Source organism: Enhydra lutris, unplaced genomic scaffold (assembly GCF_002288905.1).
Source record: "Enhydra lutris kenyoni isolate GAN:26980312 unplaced genomic scaffold, ASM228890v2 scaffoldscaffold27, whole genome shotgun sequence".
Taxonomy (NCBI): Eukaryota; Metazoa; Chordata; class Mammalia; order Carnivora; family Mustelidae; genus Enhydra; species Enhydra lutris.
In genome coordinates this window covers 23641228-23662776 of record NW_019154111.1, presented here as the reverse complement: position 1 = coordinate 23662776, position 21549 = coordinate 23641228, and the positions used below count along the sequence as shown (strand labels likewise).

At 37.1% G+C, this 21549-nt stretch overlaps 1 protein-coding gene across 1 annotated transcript in view; it reads left to right on the top strand.

Annotated features, from left to right (window-relative positions):
* The window catches only part of LOC111151956 (MET proto-oncogene, receptor tyrosine kinase), a 114940-nt gene that overhangs the window by 24428 nt on the left and 68963 nt on the right, over window positions 1-21549 (top strand). The window contains exon 2 of the mRNA XM_022510200.1: window positions 4218-5434. Coding sequence (XP_022365908.1) covers window positions 4232-5434 — 1203 coding nt within the window. The 5' untranslated portion in view covers window positions 4218-4231. The remainder of the gene's footprint in view (window positions 1-4217; window positions 5435-21549) is intronic.

Below are 21549 nucleotides of genomic sequence, written 5' to 3'. Positions count from 1 at the left end.
GAATTACCCAGAGTCTTAGAGCTGGAGAGGAAAAGAGCAAGAACCAGAGCTCTGATTATCTGACTTCTACTCCAGTGTACTCTCCTCTTACCTCAGGAAGCTGCTTCAGTACTAGTGAAGCATTTAAGAGCCTGGACAGATTCTTGTCAGCCAGACGTGGGATTGAATTCAGTTCTGTGCGACTCTTGGCAAGCTTGCTCATCTAGAAGAGGAGAATAATACTACTTTCTACTTCAAAGTGTGTTTATAAGGAGTAAATCAGAGGATTTAGCAGAATGCCTAGCGCGTACATGGTAAGCATTCAGTACATGTTACATTATTTGTATTATTATATGGCTTATACCTCTTTCAGTTCTTCACCTTAATGACACACTTTGCTTTTGCTTCACCCTCTGGTCCAATGAAAACTCTTTCTATGTGAAGAGAAAGTCACAACACATTGTGCTTTATCTTGAAGGAGCCCTCAGAACTATTATGTAATCCTTTTCATTTCTTGCTGACCTCTTTTTGCATACCTTGTTGTAGCTATTCTAAACCTCTTTCTCTACTCTGAAGATCCTAGTACCTCTTCTGTAACTATTACTTTCAATGTGGTCATATACCCTAATTTATTTTTATAATATTGAGATCATATGCCTTGAAGCCCAGTGTCTCTGTACTTAATCTGACTTTTCCTCACCTGCTATATCAGAAAATGATCTTTCTTATGTTCCAGGCTCTTAGTAATGCCTCTTTTAACTCTTTTGGGATACTGCTTCAACAATTTTTATCTCCCCCATTTGCTTGCCTTGGTTTCCCCCATTTCTCTGGGCTCAGCTACCTGCAGTTCTTCTGACCATGCCATATGTTCTCTCCTGCCTCTGTATATTTTCTTACAAACTGCTGTGCCTACCAGCAATTTCCTTTCATCATCTTCCTCCTTCAAGACTCAGCTCTAGCATCATTTCCAATGTGGTTGGCTGCCCTTTTTATGCATTCTCATAACTGTCTCTCAGTCCTCCATCAAGTGACTCTGAGCTTCCTAGAGAAAGGCACCATACCTCTGTATTCCCAGAACCTACCACCATGCCTGGTCCTTAGTAGATACCCAACAAATGTTAGTGGGAGAAAGATCCACAAAGAAGCACATTTCTTTCCTACAATTTAAGAATAAACTTTTGAGAGATGCCTGGGTGGCTCAGTCAGTTAAGTGTCTGCCTTCAGCTCAGGTCGTGATTCCAGAGTTCTGCCATCAAATCCCACGTTGAGCAACTTACTCAGCAGAGAGCCTGCTTCTTCCTCTTTCTGCCACTCCCCCTGCTTGTGTGCTCGCTCGCTCTCTCGCTCTCTCTCTCTCTCTCTCTCTCTCTCTCGGACAGATGAATAAAATCTTTAAAAAGAATAAATCCGTCTTGACCCTGATTTGCTTGCCCTTCCTTTGACAAACATTCTACTTCCTCACCATACATTTCCTTGTAATTTAGTATCCAGTACAACTAATGAATCTACTGAGCTTACTCTCTTGAAAGTCAAGTCCTCCTCAAGCCCTTCACCTGGTTTCTGTGGCACAGTACAACATCGGCTGTCTTGACACCTCACTGAAATTACCTCCCTTGATGCCTTCATTTGTTTCTCCAACATGAGTAATCCCAAGATTTCCTTCATTCAACTTTTTTCTTCCTTCACTTTGTCCCTCCATGAACTTACTCTTGATTTTAACCATTATCTCTGTGTAGATAACATGCAAAGTTTATTCCTAATCTAACTCAAGTCCCAGTTATCTACCAAGCACTCATACTTCCACCTACCACTATCTCACCCCAGATGGATATTGTCTTACCTAAGACTGATGACTTCACCTTCCTAGTAAGGGCAGACTTCTCAGAATCCTTCTTGTCATTTGCCTCTATTGGTTGGCACAGATGCTCTGTCTTCTTGGAATCCTTATTCCTCACTTATTTCAGGCATCTACTTCCTGATGAAAAATATAAAACCTACTAGTCATCCCTGTAGTAGAACGTTTTCACTCATTTCCCAATAACACATGAAACTCAACATATTTAAAACCAACTTATCGTATTTGTCCATCTTTAGCCTAACTTCCTCCTATTGACTACCCTAGTTTTTAAATCATTCCCCCTTTTCCCAGATAACTGTTAGTCATCTTTGCATTCTCTTTTGTACTCCACCAACGAGGTGTCAAATCTTATTTATTCAAATATTCTCTCATCGCTTCCTTTCTATTCTTGGGGATACCATCTTGGTTCTGGCCCTTATAGATAATAAGATTATAGACTATAATAATACCCTATCACCTGGTCTTCCTGTTGCTATGTTCTAAACCCTGCTCTCAGCCACATTGCTTCCAGATCAGTCTTTCTGAAGTAAAACTTCAATTATGATTCTCTAGCTCAAAATCCTTGACTTTTCTATTACCTCTAAAATAATGTCTACAATTCCTGTCAGTTTGGTAGGGTAAAATTATCTTTGATTTTGGAGTCAAAAAAGATTTGGATTCAAGTTCTGGCTACTACACTTAACCTTTTCTATAACTTTGAGCTTATTGCCAGATTTTTATTCACTTAGATATTTGACAGAGAGAGACTGCAAGGGAGAGAACAAAAGCAGCAAAGTGGGAGAGGGAGAAGCAGGCTTCTTGCAGAGCAGGGAGCTCAATGCAGGGCTCGATCCCAGGATCCTGGGATCATGACCAGAGCTGGAGGCAGACGCTTAATAACTGAGCCACCCAGGCTCCCTTTTATTATCTTATTTATTCAACATATATTTATTTGACACCTACAGTGTTCTAGTCTCCATATCAGATACTTGGGAAAGAGTGATGAACCAAACAAACATTGTCCTTCCTTTCCTGAACCTCACAACATAGTGGACTTGTCCCTATTTCTCATTATCATAGAAATTCTAAGTACAAGTCATGTCTCCCTCTCTTGATGCTTTTAGCTCTTGATTTGTGCTATGCAGGGTATTATAATGCTGTGTACTATAATTATTTGCATATGTGCGTTGCCTCTCCACCACAGCGTAGGTTCACTGAAAGTGCCACACCCCATTTCCATAATGCAAATACAGAGCCGTGCACATACTAGTTGTTAGTGAATTCTGCTGTGATTTTGTAGACCTAGGGTTAGTCTTTGGCATGGTTATAATGCCTAGTAAGTTTTTTAAAGCTCCTTTTGTCTTGTCAGAATTATGCACTAAAAAAGGAGGGAAAAAAGTAATAGCTATTTGGTTTCTATTCCTTGAGGCCTCTCCTTTTTAACCTACCACCCTGCCTACAACTTTTATAAGTAGAACTAACAGTGTTTGTAACTCATGTACCTTAAGTTTTTCAAAACTGAAAAACAAATGCATTCATGATAACTAGTTAGAAATATTGTCCATGTGCATACAATGGAATGTTAAAATAATGTGGTTTTTTTTTTTTTTTTTTTTTTTACTAAATAGCTTTTGACTTGGTAATGAGCAATATGTTGTTTTTCCCTGAGAAATAATTCTAGGACTTTAGTCTTGAACGTTATATTTTATATTATACATTTTCAGCTTATTGTTTTTATGTTTCCAGTGATCTTACACTAAGTTAAGCATTTGTCTATCCAAAACAATAGGTCAACTATGGCCAAATTATAACCATACCTTTCCTCTGCACACAAAATCCTATAAACAGCATGTGATCATATTGCTTCTAGAATTTATGATTGTTTTCTTCCAAAAGGAAGCTAAATTTAGCCTAGTAATTCTACATGCTCCCAAGGAAACAATGCCTGCTGTGATTTCTAGAATAAATGAATCTGAACCACAGTTCCTTTACTTGACTAACTAAAAAAGTTTAAATATCAACCTAGTCATTACCACAGATATTAAACCACATTAAACAACAGCAAGGGGTTAAGAAAGAAATTTACTGTTTCTGACTTCATTGTTAAATGAGTCTAACTTAGTTTCTGTATTGTCTTTAATACAGAACATTGTTTGCATCTCATAATGGTTCTCTAAAATTACTTGTTCATGGCTTGAGTCTAAAATTAAACTATGTAGAGTCATGTCCATCTGCACAATGCATCTTTATGTGAAATCGTTAGAGTTTTTTGTTTTCACTTGATGTAAAAATTCCAGTTAGGAAGATTTGTTTCTAATAGTTTAACTGGTATGGTCCTTTCAGTTTCTTCTTTGTTTCTAATGACAACTAAACTGCTCTCGCCTTGAACATGTTTTGGCAGATAAGCTTCTCACCATGAGGGCCCCTGCTGTGCTTGCACCTGGCATCCTTGTACTTCTGTTTACCTTGGTGCAGAAGAGCTGTGGGGAGTGCAAAGAGGCACTAGTTAAGTCTGAGATGAATGTGAACATGAAGTACCAGCTTCCCAACTTTACTGCAGAAACACCCATCCAGAATGTTGTTTTACACAAGCATCATATTTACCTTGGTGCAGTTAACTATATTTACGTTTTAAATGACAAAGACCTTCAGAAGGTTGCTGAGTACAAGACTGGGCCCGTGCTGGAACACCCAGATTGTTCCCCATGTCAGGACTGCAGCCACAAAGCCAATTTATCAGGTGCTGTTTGGAAAGATAACATCAACATGGCTCTACTTATTGACATATACTATGATGACCAGCTCATTAGTTGTGGCAGTGTCCAGAGAGGGACCTGCCAGCGACATGTCCTTCCACACAGCAATACTGCTGATATACAGTCGGAAGTCCATTGCATGTACTCCCCACAGGCAGATGAAGAGCCTGGCCAGTGCCCTGACTGTGTGGTGAGTGCCCTGGGAACCAAAGTCCTGATATCTGAAAAGACTCGGTTCATCAACTTCTTCGTGGGCAATACCATAAATTCCTCGTACCATCCAGATCATTCATTGCATTCAATATCAGTGAGAAGGCTAAAGGAAACACAAGATGGTTTCAAGTTTTTGACAGACCAATCTTATATTGATGTTCTACCTGAGTTCAGAGATTCCTACCCTATTAAATATGTCCATGCCTTTGAAAGCAATCATTTTATTTACTTTTTGACTGTCCAACGAGAAACTCTAGATGCTCAAACTTTTCACACAAGAATAATCAGGTTCTGTTCTGTAGACTCTGGATTGCATTCCTACATGGAAATGCCTCTGGAGTGTATTCTCACAGAAAAAAGAAGAAAGAGATCCACAAGGGAGGAAGTCTTTAATATTCTCCAAGCTGCATATGTCAGTAAGCCCGGGGCCCACCTCGCTAAGCAAATAGGTGCCAACCTGAATGATGACATTCTCTATGGAGTGTTTGCACGAAGCCAGCCAGATTCAGCTGAACCAATGAATCGCTCTGCTGTCTGTGCATTCCCTATCAAATATGTCAATGAATTCTTCAACAAGATCGTCAACAAAAACAACGTGAGATGTCTTCAACATTTTTATGGACCCAACCACGAACACTGCTTTAATAGGGTAAGTCACATTTATTTCCCATTTATAAACTATAAAGTATAAGTCAGAATAAGTAGCAGTCTAGAAAAGAGTATCAAGGGCTTTTTGGTGCTTGGTAAATGATCTTTATCTGAAATATTTGTACATTCTTTCCAAGAAAATTTAGATTTTGAATCTTGATTTAAATATAAAATCATAGCTTGAGAAAAGATTAATGTGGTTCTAAAAGAAGAAATATTGGGGCACCTGGGTGGCTCAGTGGGTTAAAGCCTCTGCCTTCAGCTCAGGTCATGATCCCAGGGTCCTGGGATCCAGCCCCACATCGGGCTCTCTGCTCAGCAGGGAGCCTGCTTCCTCCTCTCTCTCTGCCTGCCTTTCTGCCTACTTGTGACCTCTGTCTGTCAAATAAATAAAATCTTTAAAAAAAATAAAAGAGGAAATATTTTACAGTTTGGCTTTACATGTTTGTCAACACTTTATTAACTTTATTTCTTATATAAGCTTTAATAGTTCTGGTCAGATTTACACAAAGCTTAACACAATAGCAGTTCCTGTAAAACACAATCCCCATGCAGTCTTTACAGCATTTAAAATGAGAAGCTCAAGTTAATTTGTGGGGTTTTTTTTTTTAATTTTTTTTTATTAAATTTTATTTTTTATAAACATATAATATATTTTTATCCCCAGGGGTACAGGTCTGTGAATCGCCAGGTTTACACACTTCACAGCACTCATCATAGTAATTTGTGGGTTTTGAAGGCTTTTTATGAAGCCCCATTCTCTCACTGATATACAAGTGAATGGTTTATATTCTGGGCATTATATAAAGAAAATTAAACTAAAAACAAACAAAAAATTTCTTCTAAAATGTTGATAAATAAAATATTTTTAAATGAACTAATACACTCTCTGAATAACTTAGAAAACTAGAGAGGAAGTTTTTATTCCCAAATCCTTGTATTTTCTACATGATGGACTTTCTACATGAATAGACATGTGTCTACCACCTTCTGGTTAGATACTTTTAACCTGGTTGGTATTTGATATTTATAAATACAAGTATTTTGATCAATATTTGTTTATACCTTATGAAAGGATATTTTCACATGAAATGTTAGGGACATTCTTTGTTGCTTTGATTTAGATACAGTAAAAGCTACCAGCTATACCCAGAGGATCGATTTATCCTACTAGCCATCAGATCACTTGGCGCTAGAGGAAGAGCACCAAATCAGGTGTTCTCTGCAGCCTTGGGCTTCCTTGGTTTGGACCCACATTCAAACATGTGATCCTGGCTGCACCACCAACATAGCAACCACTAGTGATCCTAACTGGATAAAACAAATAATACAGCTTTTCTAAGATCGTTTGACTTTGGAAATCCACATCTCACTACTTTAGCAGTCTTTAGTCTCTGTAATAACGGTTATAATTGTAAGCAAAAGGACATTAAACATATCTTTGATGAAAAAGAAGTATATAACATGCTAAAGGGTACCAACGACATATGAATTCAGAAACATTTGGTTCACTCCTGCTAAAATATCTGCGATACTACCCCAAATGGAAACTCCAAATAACATTTGCTTAAGATTTTATTTGTTTGTTTGTTTGTTTGTTTTAATTTGAGAAAGAGCGCTCATGTGAGCAGGGGGAGGGGGCCAGGGAGAGAGAGAGAATCTCAAGCAGACTCCTCTCTGAGTGCAGAGCCAGTCACAAGTCTCAGTCTCAGGATTCTGAGATAATGACCTGGGCTTAAATCAAGAGTTGGATGCTTATCCAACTGAGCCACCCAGGCATCTCCCAAATTACTTTTTATAAAGCTAAAAAAATACTTCTGAGAAAATGAATTCATGTTTTAGTGAACTAAAGACATAACTTCCCTCCTTCCCCCTCTGAAGTCTAGGAATAAAAAATAATATACATGCAGAAATCCCAATTAAGACTTACCTCTGGGGCGCCTGGGTGGCTCAGTGGGTTAAGCCTCTGCCTTCAGCTCAGGTCATGATCTCAGGGTCCTGGGATTGAGCCCCACATCGGGCTCTCTGCTCAGCAGGGAGCCTGCTTCCCCCTCTCTCTCTGCCTGCCTCTCCGCCTACTTGTGATCTCTCTCTCTCTGTAAAATAAATAAATAAAATCTTTAAAAAAAAGAAAAGACTTACTTCTTCTTGCATTCATGTCATATATGTTGCAAACTCTGTAAGAAGCAACAGGATTTCTCATGTGGCTGCCCCTTTTCTTCACTAGAAAATACCAAAGAATGAGAAGAAATAAAAAGACTTTCAGAAACCTGGAATTATGGAAAAAATAAATATTAATAGCATTCCAGATAAAACACTTTTTTTGTATCCAATAAATTGCATCAGAAACACGAGTTTAAAAAAGATTCTATTAGGAGTTCCTCCAGGGCCTCTAAGAAAGCTCATGACTTTGCTATTTAAATCTTGTTCTGTTAAAAACTAAAAAGAGACTTGGGGTGCCTGGGTGGCTCAGTGGCTAAAGCCTCTGCCTTCGGCTCAGGTCATGATACTGGGATGGAGCCCCGTGTCAGGGTCTCTGCTTAGCAGGGAGCCTACTTCCTCCTCTCTCTCTGCCTGTCTCTCTGCCTACTTGTGATCTCTCTCTCTCTGTCAAATAAATAAATAAAATCTTTAAAAAAAAATTAAAAAGAGACTTTACCATATGAGGGTATATTGGTATCCTATTTCATTATTTTGTACATTTCAACCCTCTGATGTAAAAGTATTTATCAATTCTAGAAATTGTCAAAATATATTTGAGCTTTTCTACCCCTTTCACTCTTTTAGTGTTCCAAGAGAAACAAAAAGGCGGGATTATCTGCTGAAATTCAGGTCAGTTTTATCACCCAGGAAAAATGCCCAAAATGCACCAACTGCACCTGAAACCATTATCATTTCCATCGCAAAAATTCCTGTGGAAAACAAGATGGAGCTTGCCAACATAGCCTTCTTATAAGGGAAGCCAAGTTTTGCACTGGCCAAATTCCATAAAAACAAATACCTTCAAACCTCTTCTACTTATTTGCCTGTTTACCTTCTCTGGTTACTAACGATCGAAATTCTTCTGAGAATGAGACTACCCACATTCTCAGTTTTCATATACCAGTTCACAAAAAGACCTAGATTGTTCCAATAATCAGCATACAATCATTTCCTAGCTTCATCTTGAAATGAAAGCACCAAGAGAGCCATTACTCACACAAAGCAGAATGATTTACAAAATCAAACCTTTTTGGAAAGACTATACAATAAGACAACTCCATTTTGTCTTGGTAGCTTTATTTGGGAAGATATCAGGTGACACTTTTGACAATTTCTTAGAACAGAGCTTTTGTTTTGGCATAAAGTTTGGTGAATAAACACATATATTGTAGTTTTGTTATTAACATCTCTAATCCAGCAGATCTTTATGGAGAGGCTATTGTGTGCTCTGTAGAGAAGGAAAGCTGCAGCAGTAATTTTCCGCTGAGGCTTCTGCCTGGTCCTTAGTGTGTAAGCAAAGCCATGGCAGGGGTTTTCTGGCCCTGTCCGAGCTTCTACCATGTACGGAGGGTTTCTGTCACAGGATCAGATAGAAAGAGTGCCAAAAAAAGGGGGGGGGTCTTTTTAAATTCTAGAGATCAAGCCAGTATTTAGGCCTGATTTACTTACTTCAGATTACATATTTGGTTGGGTTTCCCACTCTCACATTTTATGAAACCCATCTATGTAGACTCTTCATATACAGCTTCTCATATTGATGACATCTCTAAAACCCTCTTTTGAGCCATTTGATAGTTTCCAGACCGTATCATCTTCATATCTAAGTTATGTGTGCTTCAGAACTCTTTGATTCTGCATATGATGTTGTTTCTGGAAACTTATCCTAAGCCTCAGGTACCCATTCATGTTGATTGTATCAGTTCAATAAAAATAAATTCATGGTCTTCACAATATAACCATTTTCTATGTTGCTTTTGAAAATAATTCTTAAGGGACATGTTTACAGTGATTTCTAACACTTAGAATTATAAGATTACATACCCACAAATAATCACTAAATCTTTAGTCTTAAATATCTTTACCACCTTTTTTTAGTCATTCATCATTTGACTTCTGTAAACATCCTAAACTGGTATTTGGTTGAAGTTGTTTTAGTCTAATGTGTATTCCCTAAACAGCACATTCAAAACAGCTATTCAAAATAAAATAGTTGAGAAACTATCCCATAATAAGGAGACTTTTTTTAAATCCCCAAATTTGGGGGGGAAAAATCCCTCACCTTCTCTTTGGGGATAGACAGTTTTATTAAATTCATTTCATTTTAGGGACGCCTGGGTGGCTCAGTTGGTTAAGCGGCTGCCTTCGGCTCGGGTCATGAGCCCAGCATCCTGGGATCAAGTCCCACATCGGGCTACTTGCTCAGCAGGGAGCCTGCTTCTCCCTCTACCTCTGTCTGCCACTCTGTCTGCCTGTGCTCACTCTCTTTGACAAATAAATAAATAAAATCTTAAAAATAAATAAATAAATAAAATAAAATTCATTTCATTTTAAGCACATTGATGGGACTCTCCAACAGTTTCATACATATAAGGGATTTACTAACATGACAGTTATTCTAGGGAAAAAATAGAATCAGTACACCTTTGCCCAGTTTCCCACAAATGAGATCAATATTGACTAAAAAAAAAAAAATTGTAATCCCTAGGTCAGTAAAGGTCCTATTCCCTAAACTATACTTAATAAGAGAAGTGGATTAATACATTTTGGAAAGATTTTCAATCAGAGTTGAAATTTGGAAAAGGTTTATTGAAATATCTCTCATCTAACCAGAAAATATAATTAATCACATTACACTTTTTCTTGCATTTCCAATATCAAAGTTTTGCTCTATATGTAAGCATTGGAAAGAATTTTAAAAAATAAGAAGGAGTAGACTTGTAGTAAAAAATATTTTCACCAACATCTTAATGACCAATGATTGATCAGTTGAAGGGGAGAAACATGCAGTTTGGTGCCAGGTCCACCTATAGATGCACGTTCCAGCTTATTGCATACCAGCTGTGTAACTTTTGCTGCATGACTTGACTGCTTAGAGTCTCAATCTCCTCATTCGTAACATGCACAGAACAAAACCTACTTCTTAGGGTTTTGTAAAACTTGGGGTAATATATATAAAGTACCTAGCACAATAAGATGACCATAAATTTAGCTCTTTGGGAGACTACACAGCCTAAAGGAACAAGACTAAAGTCGAAGAGATCTGGGTTCAGATGTATACTCCACCATTTTATACCCTTCTGGTCACAAGAGCATTGTTTAAACTCTCTGAACACATTTTCCCTCCATGCAGGGCCATTGGGAGAACAAGTGCAATAATGTTTACAAAAGACCCTAACTTAGTCCTTGGCACATAATGAATAGCAAACTATTATTGTAAGGAATATTTATGTAAAGAAAGACAAATTTAGATTATTGAATTTTCTGGAAGGGGCACACTCTTGTTCTACGGCTCATGAAGGTCTTACCTTCCTACCTATTAGGAGTGACCCACCTCCACTATACTTAATTTGTGTAAGTCCTTCTTAAAACTTAATAGTTTAAAAAAAAAAAAAAAAAGAGGGGAAGAGAGAGAGAAAGAGGTGGGCAGTGGTGGTGGTTTGGGCTGGAGAGAAAGAGAACTGAAACAGAATTGTACCCTAGTCAAGCTGGAAGGTGGAAGGTATGCTCCTTTCCCCAACCTTCAATTCTAACTACCCATAGCACTGTAAGATACTGTGCTTCCATAACTTAAATTATACTGTGCATTCAAGAATTTGCAGATAATGCAGTTTCAGAAAAAGTCAGCCTCACAGGTTGTTTGTATCAAGCTTCTTTGTTTTTGAATATCATTTATACTCAAATTCAAAGAGTAGCCAACCACTTCCCAAAATAAAGGAAATTTAAAGTAGTAATTTTCCATCTCCGTTTCAAGGAGTGCCAAAGTTAAAGGGTCACCGCTCAGAGCCATCAGAGGAAGAAAGCAAAGTGACTAGAACAATTTTGAATGAAAACAAAATCAAAACAAGATGCAAACAAGGAATAATAGGAATAGGCAGAAAAATAAACATACCATGATGTTTCTTTATTTCTATTATAAAGATGATAGATGAGTAAAATTGGGTTACATTTAAGTTGTAATGGAAGAAAATAATTGCAGCCTTCCATCAGGAAACCACAAGGACCATTATTGATCTGTCATCCTCAGGGCATGTCTCATAATATTTAATAATATAAACAAAGATTTATAACTCTTTATAGGCCGTATATCTGTAATCTCCCACACACCACACCATTTGAACAGGGAATGTGGAGTCAGTGTTACAAATAACATCCATGTAATTATACTGGTTTGGCATGTCTTATTTAAACAATCTAGCAGTCTCAAGAGAGTGTTTTTGTATTAGGGATGAAAAATGTGAAGTCAAACTTCAGGGGTTTTTTTACTTCCTCTACTGGGAAACAAGAGAATGTTATCCTATAGGAAAAATGTTATTGAGGATTCCTCATTCTAAACACTAGATACCTTGGCCTTATGCCAAATGCAATAGCTACCAAAGCAAAATTTTGAAAGAAAGAAAATCCTTGAGGTAGAAGGATTCAATATACTTTAAAAAAAAAAAAAAAAAAAAAAACCCCAAGTAGAAATTTGTTAATTTGACACTTGATTCCTCTCCTCCTGTAAACTCTTCTTCATTCTCACCCAGGCTCAGGAAGTCACTGATCCCTAACTTACTTATTAGAATTACATGCTACTGTCCCATGAAAAGTAGCATACTGCATTATTTTATTAAAAAGAATTTTGAATGATTTTCTTTCCAGAATTTTGTAATGCTCTCTGAGATTGTTGGGCACTCCCAGAGGGTATTGAAAAGTTGTTACAGAGTGAGCCCCTAATGTATGTCTTCTACTCTTTCTCTTCCTCCTGCTAATCCTTCTTTAAATGATTTGGTAGCTTATTCACAGGTTCACCCCAGGAAAGAATAAATAGTAAAGGCCTGACATTTTTATAAGCTAACAGCAAAGAAATACTGTTATTGCTTAAACTGTCACTAAAAATATGGGTAGGCTTTACCTGTGGATTACATTTTTTCATGATGTGATGAATGCATTCTAAATTATTCATTCTTCTCACTGTCTTTTGAAGCAGGTGGTATAATGTTATTTTACATAAGTAGTTGGTTTCTACATGGAGATTCACTTGGTAAAATTAATGTAGCAAACAATAAAGAGTTCATGCAAAAAAATGTTTAAAGTTGGCTTTTGAAAAGCTGGTGTTAACAGTACTTGGAAGACAGCTCTAATACATGATATTTTCATTGTCATAGTACTACATGGTTAAAAACGAATAAAAGCATGTGCGATCCTGCATTTTGATAAGACTGTTAACCTTCTTAAGTAATAATGGATTTTTTTACTCAAATAATATATCAAATTTTGGATGTTACACTCTTACTTAAGACTTCTGGCTTATTAGTGGTCATCCCACCCCGCATTCTTATCTCCTGTAATAAGAAAAAGGAGGATCTGTTAAAATTTGGATAGAATACCCACGAGGAATTTTTGCTGTTGCTTATTCATGGATTGGCACAGATACTGAGTCAGTGGGCACATGGAGTCCAGAATGACTCAAGGCCCAGATATGTGCTGTATGTCACATCTCCAGCCGCCAAGGGAGGGCTGTAAAAGGGCTCATTTATCAGGGGAATGAAACCAAGGGCTCAGCTACTCTTGAAGTTACTAAAACTGCCTTGGTGTTTTGTTGTTGTTTTGTTTTGTCTTGTTTTGTTTTTAATAATGGTGAATGTGGTAAGTGATTCTAAGATCCTGAATACATTCCAGTCTGCTAATTATGTATGTTTTCTAACTAAAAAAGTTCAGGGCTAGTTCATTTGCATATGAATTACTCTCTGAGCAGGGTTGACTTCCTATCTTAAAAGCCTTGGGGAAGAGGTTTACTGCGCTTTACCCAGACCTAGGCTAACTTAGAACAGATGAAGTGCGTCTACCCTCTGTATTTCAAAAATATTCTCTAGTTTTTCAACAAGAGGACAGAAAAATGTCTTATAAATGCAGACTGATATAAAATAAAGGTTCTTTTCACATTCTTGATGCTCACAAAAAGGGGAAATGCCTTATGAATAGTAACTATAAAACAAAAAATAAAAACTGCGAATTCAGACTGAAGTCTGACCTCAGTTGTCTTATATGGGTAAATCACCAAGATGTTCATCAATCAGAGGACATTAAAATGGTAGGTGACATTTCAAATCATGCTCTAGGTAAAAGGGGTGAATTAAGGTCAGTTTTGATTTGGAAAGCAATCTTTTCTGAAGCTGATTTTGTGAAAATTAAGTTTGCTTAGTTGTCATCTCAAAATATATGGATTATTCATGATTTGCTAGAATTTATGTCCATGTACCTAAAAAGTGTAAATTTGTATGATATTAAATTTTCTAATGGCGTTTTAAATTCAAAATCTGATTAACGCTTGCATCTAGCAGCCACTCTTACTAACTGAACTTAGGTGAGGTGGTGCTCAAATGGGACATATGCAAAGATTAAATTGGTCTGTGAGCTGAGTGAATCAATAGTATTTAGTGCTAATGCACTAAGCAGATACAAGCACTAATGCAGTGGTAGTCAATAGCAAAAAGTAATATCTCTGAAAATTATCTTGACAGTAAAATGTGCAATATTTTCCATTTATTTTAAGTTAATTACATGACACGCTTGTTCTTTCATCTTATTAGTTTAAGCCAAGTTCTGGAAGCCTAGTCATTTTATTTAGTGCATAAAATGACCAAAAACTTGTGATCATTGTTTTCAACAAAAGACGGAGGAATGGAGTTGTTCATACAATCAAGATTCAAGGAGAAATTGAATAGAATAGATTTCTTGGTTAAGAATCCCTAACCTTTCAGGTATTACAATGGTGAATGACCTAGGCATGGTTCTTGTCTTTATGAAGTGAACACACAGGGGAAGAAATGACAATAAAAACTCAGTCACACCAGTAAATACATCATGATAGTTCACGAAATACAGTGTGGGGAGGGGAGGGAAGGGACGCCTGTGAATGCAAGTAAGGAGGAATATGTTAATTTGATAGCGTAGTCACAGAAGGCCACCCTGAGGAGGTGACAGTTAACTTGTACATATGCTAAAAGTTAACTTTTACATAAAGCCCAAACTTTTAGAAAAAGCTGTCTGTCCTTAGTACATAGGCAACTACATAGCCATTATTTAATAAACTAATAGTTATTACCTATTCAATGAACTTTAGGACTTAACTACGTGGTGCTGCATTTAGCCAGCTTTTTAAAATGAATTCTGGACATGAGTGCATATTATTTTACACTTAGAAAAACGTATCACAAGAGCTAGAACTATCCCAGAGATTTTAACTTTTTTAACAGTTTGGGGTTTTTTTAAGTTGTTAATGTATTCAAAGTTTGTCTTTTCTTTTATTTCTAAGTGAATTAAGTTCCTTTTCATTAAGTAATTCTTAGTATGAGGAAGATAATGTGTAGATTTCTAGAAGCTAAGGGCATAATGTAGGAGCACTTACTGCCTCTCCCAGCCTATCACTTAAATCAGCTTTGAAACATAGAGATGTCTTTTATCTGTCCAGGTTGTTTCTTTCTTATGCCCCTCATCTTTCTCCTGTGGCCAACACTGGTGAACCTATGCATCAGAAGGGCCTGCATTTCCTGGGGATGGAAGGGATTGTCCTATTACCAGTATGTCCTATGACAAAGTGAATCATAATTCAAAAAAAAACACAAAATAAGCTCCTTTGAAACTATCAAAATTATAAAAGTTGATGGAATTCAAGGGACCGTGATGCTGATGCTGAAGTGGGCCCAAATCATATTCTCTTTCTGCATCTATATCCCGTCCTCTGCACAGCTGTCTTCATTTTAGACTATTTCCTTCTCATGTGAATCATGTGGCCTAGAGGGCAAAGTGAGAGGCAAGAGCTCCAGGGACTCACGAGGATGTCATGAGTGTCTACTGAAGGAAGGTACAGGGGCATGCCCTCTAGTTAGTGCTGCCTTATGTTGTCCTAATGCATCCCTAACTGCAGATATTTTGCCTTTCTCTTTCATTTTAATCATGTTCATTTATATATACTTAATCATGCAAACATTTAAATAAGTTTAAGGTCTTAGAGGGCAGGCAGTTTGTCCTGCTTCTTTGTACCTAAGTGTATGCCTTGCAGACCACAGAAAATAGTGTTGATTTTATTTGACAAAAAAAATGTTGTCTTTCAAAAGAAACCTATATATTTACATAGTAAATAGAGACCATCTAAATTGCTGAGGGTTTGGATAAAGGCCCTTGATAAAATCTATAAATGTATTTTTATGATTGGGTTGTAAAAGGCACTGTTTTGCCATCCCCATAATCCATGAAGATTTGAAATGCAAGTACAAAAAATACATGTGAGGAATTGAAAGAAATACCTTTTCCTTGCTCACTTTGTTCACTTTTGTTTGGTCAAAAGAGAAGTGGAGTCTACCATGGGAAAAGATGAGGGAATAGGAGGCATTTAATCCTCAGGGCTCATTCCTATGCCTGCAAGTCAGGGAGGTCATTGGCTTGCCCCTTCCTGAAGGCTATAATTATAGTAAAGGACTATTTATTTTCCAGTAAAGTAACCAAAATCTTAAATATAAGAGATTGTTTATAAGAGTACAGTGTGTGTCTGAGGTTGGCGGGGGTTGGCAAAGTTATACAAAACCTTAGGAAAGATAATAGGGAGGTGAGATTATTTTTCTTCATATATCCACAATATGAGAAGGTCCAAGACTGTGGAAATGTTCTGAAGTACAGTAATAAAGGCAAATATGAGGTCAACTTGGGTGATCCCAATACTTAAGGAACTGAATTAGGTGAATAAAGAAGAGGAATTTATAATAGAATATATCTGATATTATTATAATATATCTGATAATTCATTAATGTAAACTTATTTGTGGCTCCAACATCGTGGCAAACAAGATCCAGCAAATGTATTAGTAAGGGTAATTGAGAAATATTTCTAATTTGAAAATACCAACTGCGTTGGGTTTTTCTAGACCTGATACAGAAAAAAAATGGGCAGTGTTCCTTACTCTCAACTAAGCACTCTGACTTCTGAAGGTTCATAACAAAGGTATTGATTCCAAGTAGAATTGGGCAGACAAAACACAAGATCCATTCTGTTACTGGCCCAATATTAAGAATAGTAATCAGAAAAAAAAAAGAGAGAGAGGGACCAGTAGTCAATATTTGCAAAATAATGAGTAATATGTAAGCAGTAGTTTAACAATAGTATTAACCTTGTAGGGTCAGGTTTTGGACATGTACAAAAAAGACTAAAATATGTGCCTGATTGAAAATACATATATTGTGATAAATTGTGATGACAATTATGGTATTTTCTAGCTAGATACTTTTTTTAAGAATCAAATGCTAAGAAAACAAGCACTAATTTCAGATTTTTAAGCAAACAGTCCTTTTTGTGATCCTGGGTATATGGTATGGTGACACTATTGAAAATCTGAAGTTCATCATTTGTGGCGCAATTACAGATCACAGAAAAACAAACACCAGGACTTTATCACACCTAATAAGAAAGCTCTTTATTTAAAAAAATAAATTGTATTTTTCAGGATCCAGGGTAGTTGTGGTATAAACTATATGATACTGAGTATCTTATGACCCTCATAATAACAATCCAATTGAATGCAGATGAACTCCTAAAAAAAAAAAAAGAGAGAGAGAGATTATGAAATATTTGAAAAATAAACATCTAAATTTTCATAAGTAAATATTAATTTAGTATTTGTGTGAGCTTTAAATATTAAAGCTTTTCCTACATTCTCTGGGCCCTTAGAACCAGCTGTTATAATTCCCACTGCCTTATTTAATACTCTATATGCTGCGATTCATAAACTGGCTAAGAAATAGTCAAATTTTCTATTTTCACTGTAGAAATACAATAAAGTCTCTGTTCCAGTGAATGGCTGGACAATTATTTTAATAATGATACTATCACTGCTTCATTTTCTCTGTCTTGCTACTAGCAGGGTTCTTATTTTATACTCTGAACTCTGGCTAAATTACAAGTTAAACTGAACTATTGTTTGTTTAATGCTCTATTTCCTTCTAACCTTATTTTTGTCTATCAACCTCAGCCCTGTTCCCCAGTGGGTCAGGAAACCCTCAACTGGGATTAAGTAATAGTTTACACAACCTCTCTCATTCATTAACCCAAGTTGACATTCTCAATCTGTGTACCAGCCTTATTTAAGACTTTCTAAGCACCTTCTCCAGCTGCTGGTTTGGGAGCAAATAACAACACCTATTTAATCAAGGAACTTAATATTTCCAAAGAATCTTTCAGCCTATTTCACCCTTCTCCATTAGCACAATCTAATTCAGCCTGCTTCTTCTAATTCCTTCTTCAGAGTAAAACCTAGACTCATTTATAGTAAATATGAAGCTTAAAAAGCTTTACTTCTTCTCCACTTCTGCAGATACACAAAGGAGAAACAAAATTGTATGTTATCATTCCAGATAGATTTTCTTTTATTAGTATGTTGAAAATGATGCCAGTAAGATAAAAGTAGATCTCCCTGGCTCCATCCTCCTCCCCAACCAATCTATTTGTCTCCAGACTGCTGCTGGAGTAAGTAATCTTTCTTGAAAGCAAACCCATTTATGTTACTGTGTCCCTTAAAATAATTTGAGTGCTCCCCAATGGTTTCAGAGTAAAATCCATACTCTTTAGTATGTATTCAAGAAGTTTCCTACCCTGGCCTTGGCTATTTCCTGGTCTTCAAGCCTACTAGTGTGCTGGCAAATGTCTAACTCTCGGGGAAGGGGAGTAGAAGCCCCTGATCTGTAGTGCTTGCCAATTTCTGTGGTGTAAACAACCCCACCAAGCCATTTCAAGCTATCAAGGTAGTCACTGAACAAGAATTAGAAAGAAACAGTCACAGCTGGCTCTGCAAGCTAATATGAGAAAGCTCAGGCACACCAGTGGCACCCTGTCCTCAGCCTATCATTCTAAACTCCGTTTGCAAATTTCATTTATATAATACAGTGTATTATACAGTATATTCAACTATGGTCCCTTTTTTTAACTGAAAGTTTGTACCCTTTTACCAATGTCTCCCTATTTCTGCTGCTCTCTCCACTCCCACCCCCTGTGATTCCAGCCCCTGGCAACCAGTTTTCTACTGTCTCTTTCTATGAGCACAACATTTTCTTTTAGATTCCACATAAAAATGATAACATACAGAATTTGTCTTTCTCTGTCTGGTTTATTTCACTTAATATAATGCCCTCTGGGTTCATTTATATTGTGGCAAATCACAGGATACCTTTTTTTTTTTTTTTTTAAGTCTAAATAGACATATACACCTCATCTTCTTGATCCATTCATCCACTGATAGATACTTAGGTTGTTTCTATGTCTTGGCTATCGTGAATAGTGCAGCAATTGACATGGAAGTACAGATACCTCCTAGAGATAATGGTTTGTTTCTCTTTTTCTTCCCCTTTGGATAAATACCCAGAAGTGGGATTGCTGGATCATATGGTAGTTCTATTTTTAATTTCTTGAGGAACCTCCGTGCTGTTTACTGGCTGTACTAGTTTGCATTCCCACTCACACTGTGCAAGGATTCCCTTAATATCCCCACCAGCATTTGTTCTCTCATGTCTTTTTGATAATACCCATTCTAACAGGTATGAGGTGAGATCTCATAGTGGTTTTGATTTGCAGTTCCCTAATTAGTGATGTTAAGCACCTTTTCATGTTCACACTTTCTTTAGAAAAATTTCTATTCAGTTTCTTTGCCTGTTTTTTTTTTCCTTTTTTTGCTGCTACTGAGTTACATGATTTCCTTATATATTTTGGATATTAAGTGCAATGTGTGCATTTATCAGTTATGTGTCAACCTATCATTCTTTTAGTTCCCAGAACCCATCAATATTTCTCATAACTCTGCCTTAACACATGATACTTAGTCTGCCTCAAATTTCCTTAAACATTCATTTTGTCAGGTTAGCACTTTTCTCCCCATTCTTTACAATTCTACTCAGGCATTTCTGGCCCCAGGAAATCTTCTCTAGTTTTCCCTTAGCCCTCCATTCTGGATAAGCTGCCTTTCCTGAGTACTCCAGTAGCACCCTTTGCTTATTCCTACCATCTTTATTACCACATTCTGTGGTAGTATCTTCACTGGTTTCCTCTTTAGCCACTTGAGAATATGGGCTGTGACCTTTCAATCTTAGTACCTAACAAAATTATCCTTATCTGGATAAAATACCTGTTTATCAAATGGGCACATAGTTATGACAAAGCCTCATATTTCAAATAAAATAATAAAATGCTGATTAATAAAAATAATTTTTAGATAAAGTCATTTTTCATTCTCTCCCCCAAGTCTCTAAAAACTAACTTATATAATTGGAGAGTTTCCAAAAGTTAAATTAGCATTGAAGAAATTCTAGGATGTTTCAGTCCCTTCCTTACACAAATACACACACACACACACACACACACACACACTCCATCATCCACTAGTTTGGAATGAAGATGGATCAAAAAACAAAGAAGGAGGGCGCCTGGGTGGCTCAGTGGGGTAAGCCGCTGTCTTCAGCTCAGGTCATGATCTCAGGGTCCTGGGACCGGGTCCGCATCAGGCTCTCTGCTCGGCAGGGATCCTGCTTCCCTCTCTCTCTCTCTGCCTGCCTCTCTGTCTACTTGTGATCTCTGTCTGTCAAATAAACAAATAAAATCTTTAAAAAAAAAAAAAAGAAAGAAAAATGAGAGGAGAAGAAAAGTTGAAGATAGGTAGGATGAAAAGACAGGAATTCCAGAGCTTTATACTTAATCCAAATTGGGAAAACATAATTCAAGCAATTAAAGGGAGAAAGGTAGAGTAACTTCTCTACTCCTTAAGGTTTTCTTGAGCCTTTCAACAGAGCTTCCCCTTTGAGTGGGTGTTACTGTCTGTATGAAGCACTTTAGGACACACCTTCTGGTGGACATTCCTCAGGCACTCCTACCAGTAGAGGTGCCCTCCATGAAGTTTGCTTTTTGAATCCATTGATTTTTTTCTCACTACAAACCACCACTCTGTAATTTCAGGTTGAAAATAACACGCGGGTTAAGGAAAAGAAGTCAAAAGTGAAGGTATTTTTCAATAACACCCTTACTATGCCACAGGATTAGACTCCACAATGGCAACATTTCATGAGTCCCAAATACATTCTTAGTACAGTGCATGAGCTTGGCCTTGATGTAGATGCAGTAAGAATAGAAGAGAGTTTGGTTAGGGCCTTGGGGACTTTGGCAAGTGAGGAGGGTTGCCCACAGATTGAGCTTTCTGGTACACAGATCTGGTCAGTAACAAGGGAAGAAGATGAGTAAAGAGTCTCACAGCACAATGGTAAGGAGGAAAGAAGGGACAAGAGGTGATGACAGTCATGGCAGGCTAGGATATATCATAGGTTTAAACAATATAATGGGGCCCAATTGAAGAACTCTGGTTTCATCTATCTTTCACCTCTCCTGGCTCTCCACTAAGACGTTCATCAGCCTGGTTTCTATTGAGCGTGACTGCTCAGCATATAAACATACTATGGCTCTTATACTCTAAAGAAAGAACTGCTTCTGTTGTATTGCTTAGTGCAGGGTAACTGGTGCTCTGTCCTTTGAGTAGCACTTACAATTCAGTGAGTGAGTACATTAAAATTTGTTTTCTATTAACTAAATTGAAGAAAGCAGAAAAATTATATACACTAAGCATTAAAATGTGCTTCACTTGGAGCAACTTTCTTTATGAATCACCCTGTCACTCTGGCTCTGATTGAGGTGAGGTATGAAGCCTGCTAAAGCCAAACCACATGGACTTGGTCTGTTTCAGATCTGATTCACCTTAGGAAATGATGATAAAGAAGCAAACATTTTAACCCTTAGAATTCCAGAACCCCTATCATTGTAGAATTCTGAGTCTTTTGAATCCCAGAGATACCTCGAGAAGAAGATAGATGTATTTATATGTGAATGCATTTATATGTGAATGCATTTGTACA